The sequence below is a fragment of the Bos taurus genome, chromosome 18 (genome assembly GCF_002263795.3).
Source record: "Bos taurus isolate L1 Dominette 01449 registration number 42190680 breed Hereford chromosome 18, ARS-UCD2.0, whole genome shotgun sequence".
Lineage (NCBI taxonomy): Eukaryota > Metazoa > Chordata > Mammalia > Artiodactyla > Bovidae > Bos > Bos taurus.
The window spans coordinates 58,705,345-58,714,457 of NC_037345.1; the positions used below are offsets into that span (position 1 = coordinate 58,705,345).

The window sequence follows — 9,113 nt, forward strand, 5'->3', positions numbered from 1 at the left end:
TTTGGAACCAGTCTGTTGTTCCATGTCCAGTTCTAACTGTTGATTCCTGAACTGCATACAGGTTTCTCAAGAGGCAGATCAGGTGGTCTAGTATTCCCATCTCTTTCAGAATTTTCCACAGTTTATTGTGATCCACACAAAGGCTTTGGCAGAGTCAATAAAGCAGAAATAGATGTTTTACTCTAACTCTCTTGCTTTTTCCATGATCCAGCAGATGTTGGCTATTTGATATCTGGTTCCTCTGCCTTTTCTAAAACCAGCTTGAACATCTGGAAGTTCACAGTTCACATATTGCTGAAGCCTGGCTTGGAGAATTTTGAGCATTACTTTACTAGCGTGTGAGACGAGTGCAATTGTGCGGTAGTTTGAGCATTCTTTGGCATTGCCTTTCTTTGGGGTTGGAATGAAAACTGACCTTTTCCAGTCCTGTGGTCACTGCTGAGTTTTCCAAATTTGCTGACATATTGAATGCACCACTTTCACAGCATCATCTTTCAGGATTTGGAATAGCTCAACTGGAAATCCATCACCTCCTCTAGGTTTGTTCATAGGAATGCTTCCTAAGGCCCACCTGACTTCACATTCCAGGATATCCAGCCCTAGGTGAGTGTGAGTGATCACACCTTCGTGATTATCTGTGTCGTGAAGATCTTTTTTGTACAGTTCTTCTGTGTATTCTTGCCCCGTCTTCTTAGTATCTTCTGCTTCTGTTAGGTCCATACCATTTCTGTCCTTTATTGTGCCCATCTTTTCATGAAATGTTCCCTTGGTACCTCTAATTTTCTTGAAGAGATCTCTAGTCTTTCCCATTCTATTGTTTTTCTCTATTTCTTTTCACTGATCACTGAAGAAGTCTTTCTTTTTTTTTTTTTTAATTTTATTTAATTTAACTTTACAATATTGTATTGGTTTTGCCATATATTAAAATGAATCTGCCACAGGTATACATATGTTCCCTATCCTGAATCCTCCTCCCTCCTCCCTCCCCATACCATCCCTCTGGGTCGTCCCAGTGCACCAGCCCCAATATACACAATGGAGTATTACTCAGCCATTAAAAAGAATACATTTGAATCAGTTCTAATGAGGTGGATGAAACTGAAGCCTATTATACAGAGTGAAGTAAACCAGAAAGAAAAAACACCAATACAGTATACTAACGCATATATATGGAATTTAGAAAGATGGTAACAATAACCCTGAAGAAGTCTTTCTTATCTCTCCTTGCTCTCTTTGGAACTCTGCATTCAGATGCTTATATCTTTCCTTTTCTCCTTTGCTTTTCGCTTCTCTTCTTTTCACAGCTATTTGTAAGGCCTTCCCAGACAGCCATTTTGCTTTTTTGCATTTCTTCTTCTTGGATATGGTCTTGATTCCTGCCTCCTGTACAATGTCACAAACCTCCGTCCATAGTTCATCAGGCACTCTGTCTGTCAGATCCAGTCCCTTAAATCTATTTCTCACTTCCACTGTATAATCATAAGGGATTTGATTTAGGTCATACCTAAGTGGTCTAGTGGTCTTCCCTACTTTCTTCAATTTCACTCTGAATTTGGCAATAAGGAGTCCATGATCTGATCCATAGTCCACTCCCGGTCTTGTTTTTGCTGACTGTATAGAGCTTCTCCATCTTTAGCTGCAAATGATATAACCAGTCCAATTTCGGTGTTAACCATCTGGTGATGTCCATGTGTAGACTCTTCTCTTGGGTTGTTGGAAGAGGGTGTTTGCTATGACCAATGTGTTCTCTTGGCAGAACTCTGTTAGCCTTTGCCCTGCTTCAGTCTGTACTTCAAGGCCAAATTTGCCTGTTACTCCAGTTGTTTCTTGACTTCCTACTTTTGCATTCCAGAAGGATTCAGATATAGAGAAAAGATAAATGTTTCAATTTGTGTATAAAATATAATTTCCCCAAATTGCTGTCATAATTATTTTCAGGGGAAGGTTTTTTTTTTTTTTTCCCTTACACCTGGAAAACACATATTCTAACTAGACATTTTTCAGATACAAACCATGGAAGTTGTAAGCATATTCATCAGTCCTTATGTTAACCTTTGTAAAGTCATCAGGTTTTCCATTAGAATCCTTACCCAGTTCAGAAAGTGATATTTATCCGAAAGTCCTTTCTGTACATCTTCTTGAAGAGCAAGTATTTTTGCAAAACTTGATTAGTGCTATGACAATATTTTGAGATAGTAATTAGGGTTATGCCTGATAACATTTTCCCCAAACATATCAGAATTTTAGGAGCGCCGTATGGTTTCTACAATATCTATATTAGTAACATTTACCATACAATATAACCTGAGACTTATTACTCACTTGACAATACTTCCCATGTCATTCTATATAGAAAATGAGCCTAATTAGTGTAATATCTGTCTTTGGGGTGTTTGAGGGGCCCTCTGAAGCATCCCAAAGTTAGCTAGAAATCAAGTTCTCCATTACAATGACTTAGGAATTTTTGTCACAAATATCAAAAAGGTTTAGAACACTCAGTCAGATAGGATTATAGGTCATTGTGAAACAATAGCTTTTCATATAGCTAACGTAACAAAAAAGATTTCAGAACAGATCACTTAAGAGATAAAGAAATTTAAATCTGTTGTCAAAGGCAGTTCACCATCTGAAGAAAAGGTGTCATCTTAACAGACAGAAAAGCTAAATTCAAGTTTTGCAACAGACAGAAAAGCAAAATTCAAAGCTAAATAAGTTTTACTTTATTTAAAAGGCAAACTTAATTAAATTTATTTTACACTTATTTTAAACCATATACAAAACTCACTTCTCATAGTTCACTTTTCACAAATCTTATCACTTTCTGTACCCATTACTTTGTTCTTCCATCCTAAAAAGCCACCTGTAAGTCAGGCTTACTTCCTTTTCCGTTCACAAAATGCAATTCCATTCCTCATACCTTCTTTACTGAAAACACACTTTGTATTTTCCTTAAGCAACCAAGAATTGACTTTTTTTGGGGGGGGGGCAAGTTGGTCCATTTTTAATACTGAGTCAAAATAAGCTGTTTTTGGCCTCCCAAAGTGCCTGTCCCTTTTTATTGAGGTTAACATATTTCAGAATTTTAAGTAAACAGTGACTGGGTAAAGTTTCCCCAGGTCCATCCTCCAGGAACTGCTGTCATTATCGGCAATGCCATCCAGTCTTCAAGGGGGATATCAGCCTGGATCTGCTCTGTAATTATTGCAGAGCTTCAATTTGCTTTATCCGTGTCAACAGTTCCCCTCTCTCATGTATATTTACTAGATCAGTGCATCCACCTATGCACTCTTTACCAACGAAGACCCGAGGTACCGTTCTGGCTCCTGTGAGCTGTTGCAAGTAATCTTGTATCTCATTGGTGTCACTGTTGGCTGTGATACTGACAAATTCCAAAAGCCCTTGTTTGAAGGGCAGTTGATTGAGGAGCTCTGGAGTCCTTTTGCAGTAGGGGCAGGTGGGCTTGATGAACACGACCACCTTCCCAGACTGGATCTTGCTGTTCACGAATGTTTGAGCCATGCTGCCTCCCCTGGGAGGACACCTTGACAGCGAAGAACTTTTATATTAGCATTTTATAGATTGGTGAGCATAAATATCAGTGATAATTTCTAAAAATTTGCTTTCTTAGAACATTTTAGGATGGCACAAAACAAAATGAGGGCAAAATGAAGACTGTAGCCCGGGAGGCAGCATCTCAGCTCTAAGAGACTGCTTCAAAACGGCAGTGTGGAAGGTCAATATATAAGGTTTTGGTGAATAGGAAGTTCAATACCATGAAGCACTTATTTTACAAAAGGTTTTTTGTTGGTCATGAGGATATGATGTCACCATAAAGGGATTTAGTGCTTCTCTAGATAGGAGGAGATGCAATAATTGAGACCATAAAATCTGTTCCTAAAAACATTTAAAAAAAAAAAAAATCCAACTGTCTAAAGACCCATCTCACTGGATGCCCTGGAGCGTGGAGTTCCTCACTCCACAGCTGTTGAAGGGCAACAGCTATAGGAGCATGGGGTTCACTCTCTGTAGAGGCAGACGGCAAACGCCTTTGTTGTTCAGTCACTGGCAGTGCTCTTGGTCAATGCCACTTTGTAGTTGACAGGCGTTTGCTATGACCAGTGTGTTCTCTTAACAAAATCGTTAGCTTTGCCCTGCTTCATTCAGTGCTCCAAGGCCAAACTTGCCTGTTACTCCAGGTATCTCTTGACTTCCTACTTTTGCATTCCAGTCCCCTATGATGAAAAGGACATCCTTTTTTGGTATTAGTTCTATGAAATCTGTAGTTCTTCATAGAACTGTTCAACTTCAGCTTCTTTGGCATTAGTGGCTGGGGCGTAGACTTGGATTACTGTGATATTGAATGGTTTGCCTTGAAAATGAACAGAGATCATTCTGTAGTTTTTGAGATTGCATCCAAGTACTGCATTTTGGACTCTTTTGTTGACTATGATAGCCACTCCATTTCTTCTAAGGGATTTTTGCCAATAGTAGTAAATATAATAGTCAACTGAATTAAATTCACCCATTCTGGTCCATTTTAGGTCACTGATTCCTAGACAGTTGATGTTCACTCTTGCCATCTCCTGTTTGATCACCTCCAATTTTCATGCAAAGATGGGCTCGATAAAGGACAGAAATGGTATGGACCTAACAGAAGCAGAAGATATTAAGAAGAGATGGCAAGAATACACAGAAGAACTGTACAAAAAAGATCTTCACGACCCAGAAAATCATGATGGTGTGATCACTGACCTAGAGCCAGACATCCTGGAATGTGAAGTCAAGTGGGCCTTAGAAAGCATCACTACGAACAAAGCTAGTGGAGGTGATGGAATTCCAGTTGAGCTATTTAAAATCCTGAAAGATGATGCTGTGAAAGTGCTGCACTCAATATGCCAGCAAATTTGGAAAACTCAGCAGTGGCCACAGGACTGGAAAAGGTCAGTTTTCATTCCAACCCCAAAGAAAGGCAATGCCAAAGAATGCTCAGACTATCGCACACTTGCACTCATCTCACACTCTAGTAAAGTAATGCTCAAAATTCTCCAAGCCAGGCTTCAGCAATATGTGAACCGTGAACTTCCTGATGTTCAAGCTGGTTTTAGAAAGGGCAGAGGAACCAGAGATCAAATTGCCAACATCCGCTGGATCATGGAAAAGGCAAGAGAGCTCCAGAAAAGCATCTATTTCTGCTTTATTGACTCTGCCAAAGCCTTTGACTGTGTGGATCACAATAAACTGTGGAAAATTCTGAAAGAGATGGGAATACCAGACCACCTGATCTGCCTCTTGAGAAATTTGTATGCAGGTCAGGAAGCAACAGTTAGAACTGGATATGGAACAACAGACTGGTGCCAAATAGGAAAAGGAGTACGTCAAGGCTGTATATTTTCACCCTGTTTATTTAACTTATATGCAGAGTACATCATGAGAAATGCTGGACTGGAAGAAACACAAGCTGGAATCAAGATTGCCAGGAGAAATATCAATAACCTCAGATATGCAGATGACACCACCCTTATGGCATAAAGTGAAGAGGAACTAAAAAGGCTCTTGATGAAAGTGAAAGTGGAGAGCGAAAAAGTTGGCTTAAAGCTCAACATTCAGAAAACTAAGATCATGGCATCCAGTCCCATCACTTCGTGGGAAATGGATGGGGAAACAGTGGAAACAGTGTCAGACTTTATTTTTCTGGGCTCCAAAATCACTGCAGATAGTGATTGCAGCCATGAAATTAAAAGACGCTTACTCCTTGGAAGGAAAGTTATGACCAACCTAGATAGCATATTGAAAAGCAGAGATATTACTTTGCCAACAAAGATTCGTCTAGTCAAGGCTATGTTTTTTCCTGTGGTCATGTATGGATGTGAGAGTTGGACTGTGAAGAAGGCTGAGCACCAAAGAATTGATGCTTCTGAAGTGTGGTGTTGGAGAAGACTCTTGAGAGTCCCTTGGACTGCAAGGAGATCCAGCCAGTCCACTCTGAAGGAGATCAGCCCTGGGATTTCTTTGGAAGGAATGATGCTAAAGTTGAAACTCCAGTAATTTGGCCACCTTATGAGAAGAGTTGACTGACTGGAAAAGATTCTGATGCTGGGAGCGATTGGGGGCAAGAGGAGAAGGGGACGACAGAGGATGAGATGGCTGGATGGCATCACTGACTCCGATGGACATGAGTCTGAGTGAACTCTGGGAGTTGGTGATGGACAGGGAGGCCTGACGTGCTGCGATTCATGGGGTCACAAAGAGTCAGACACGACTGAGCGACTGATCTGATCTGATCTGATCTGAATTTACCTTTATTCATGGACCTACCATTCCAGGTTCCTACACAATACTGTTATTTACAACTTCGGACGTTACTTCCACCACGAGAGACATCCATAACTGGGGCTTGTTTTTGCTTTGGCTCAGACTTTTCACACCTTTTGGAGCTATTTGTCTGCTTACCTCCAGTAGCACACTGGGCATCTACCAACCTGGGGAGTTCATCTTTCAGTGTCGTATCTTTTTGCCTTTTCATAGTGTTGATGCTAGCAAAATAATGCTCAAAATTCTCCAAGCTAGGCTTCAACAGTACACGAACCAAGAACTTCCAGACATTCAAGCTGGATTTAGAAAAGGCAGAGGAACCAGAGATCAAATTTCTAACATCCAAAAATCAAGAGAATGTCAGAAAAACATCTACTTCTGTTTCACTGATTACGCTAAAGCCTTTTACTGTGTGGATCACAACAATTTTTGGAAGATTCTTAAAGAGATGGGAATACCAGACCACCTTACCTGCTTCCCAAGAAACCTGTATGCAGGTCAAGAAGCAACAGTCAGAACCAAACATGGAACAATGGACTGGTTCCAAATTGGGAATGGAGTACAAAGAAGTACGTCAAGGCTGTATATTGTCACTCTGCTTATTTAACTTAGCTTCAGAATACATCATGCAAAATGCTAGGCTGGATGAAGCACCAGCTGGAATCAAGATTGCTAGGAGAAATATCAATAACCTCAGATATGCAGATGATAGCACCCTTAATGCAGAAAGTGAAGAGGAACTGAAGTGAAAGAAGAGAGTGGAAAAACTGGCTTAAAATTCAACATTCAAAAAACTAAGATCACGGCATCTGGTCCCATCACTTCATGGCAAATAGATGGGGAAACAATGGAAACAGTGAGAGACTTTATTTTCTTAGGCTCCAAAATCACTGCAGAAGGTGACTGCAGCCATGAAATTAAAAGACACTTGCTCCTTGGAGGAAAAAGTATGACCAACCTAGACAGCATATTAAAAAGCAGAGACATTACTTTGCCCACAAAGCTATGGTTTTTCCAGGATTCATGTATAGATGTGAGAGTTGGACCATAAGGAAGGCTGAGTGTTGAGGAATTGATGCTTTTGAGTGATGGTGTTGGGAAGATGCTTGAGAGTCCCTAGGATGGCAAGGCGATCAAAGCAGTCAATCCTAAAGCAGATCAACCTGGAATATTCATTGGAAGGACTGAAGCTGAAGCTTCAATATTTTGGCCACCTGATGCAAAGAAGTGACTCATTAGAAAAGACCCTGATGCTGGGAAAGATTGAAGGCAGGAGAAGGGGACAGAGGATGAGATGGTTGGATGGCATCACTGACTCAGTGGACATGAGTTTGAGCAAGCTCTGGGAGATGTGAAGGACAGGGGATCCTGGTGTGCTGCAGTCCATGGGGTCACAAAGAGTTGGACACAACTTGAGCAACTGAACAACAACTCAAGAAGAGGAAGCAGAAGAGAGAGAGAAGGACACTCTCCCCCTCCCCACTTCTCCTTTTATTATAAAACTATAGCCCACTAATTACTCTGGGCAGCACCCTCTCCCCCTCTGCTTGTAAGTCTCACAAGTGTCCTGTATATATATATTTTTTTCAGTCAGCACAGGCTGCCATAGAAATAGGGTATAGATGTGTAGAGACACAGAAAGGATCTTGTTGCTAGCGCAGGAGACAGGGTAGATGGTATGTGAGGAGGAAGAAATTTTACTGTCTGAGTGCTGCTCACAGAATCTGAAAATCGACATTCTTCTTAATTTGGGGATTTTTCTCCTATGTTCTAAGTCTAACCCTGTTAAAACTCAAGTCTGTAAATTTAGGTATTCTACCTGTTATTTATGTATTTTTAAAAGATAAATACTTATTTATTATTTATTTGGCTGCAATGACTCTTAGTTGTGGCAAATGGGATTTAGTTTCCCGTCCAGGAATGGAACCTGGGCCCACTGCATTGGAAGCATGGAGTCTTAGTTACTGGGCCACCAGGGAAGTCCTCAAATATCTCTAAGCTGGTAAGTTTTGCATTGCAATGCCTGTTTTGTGACTAAGTTTTAAAATGAAACTATGAGATCTCTATTGGGATATATGTATTGCTCAGGTTAATTTGTAGGTGAGCTCTATTTAACTGTCTTTTTAAAAAGTGCTTACAAATTAAACATGTCTAAATGTAACAGAAACTAAGCTAAATGGATTTTGGATTCAGATGACCCAAGAAACATTTAGTATTAAATTAACATCTGGCATTAAAGTTTGTTGTTTGCTTGTTATTTAATAGAGACATGTCATTCAGACACATCACTATTAAGCACAACGTTTTTATGGTACCCAGGTTTACTCAAAGTCAGTAAGTATATTTGTTGTAAAGTTTGTCAGCAAGAAAATTAACTCATGGCTTTCCCGGAGGCTCAGCAGTGAAGAATCCCCTTACCAATGCAGGAGACGTGGGTTCGATCCCTGATCTGGGAAGATCCCACATGCTGTGGAGCAACTAATCCCATGCGACCCAACTACCGAGCCTGTGCTCTAAAGCCTGGAAGCCACGACTACTGAAGCCCACGTGCCCTAGAGCCCGTGCTCTGCAAAAGAGAAGCCAGCACAGTGAGAAGCCAGTGCACCTCAGCAAACAGTAGCCCCTGCTTGCTGCAAATACAGAAAGTCCGAGCAGCAACACAGACTCAGCACAGCCAAAATTAAATAAACAAATATTTTTGAAATGTGTTTTTCACTTGGGGTATACTTTGTACCATTTTTAGTGATCAAGACACTCACTATCCTGGACAAATTTTACAAGCCTATGTTATCAATTTACCA

At 40.5% G+C, this 9,113-nt stretch overlaps 1 protein-coding gene across 1 annotated transcript; it reads right to left on the reverse strand.

Moving 5' to 3' along the window:
* Positions 1 to 1,718: 1,718 nt before the first annotated feature.
* LOC101904371 (glutaredoxin-1-like) lies at positions 1,719 to 3,557 on the reverse strand. Its single transcript, XM_059877150.1, has one exon. The coding sequence runs from the start codon at positions 3,517 to 3,519 to the stop codon at positions 3,199 to 3,201; it is 321 nt and encodes a 106-aa protein (XP_059733133.1). The 5' UTR covers positions 3,520 to 3,557; the 3' UTR covers positions 1,719 to 3,198.
* Between the last annotated feature and the right edge of the window lie 5,556 nt (positions 3,558 to 9,113).

Excerpts from the sequence above, each read along its gene's own strand:
- LOC101904371 (XM_059877150.1), bottom strand. The coding sequence starts at position 3,519 with ATGGCTCAAACATTCGTGAACAGCAAGATCCAGTCTGGGAAGGTGGTC.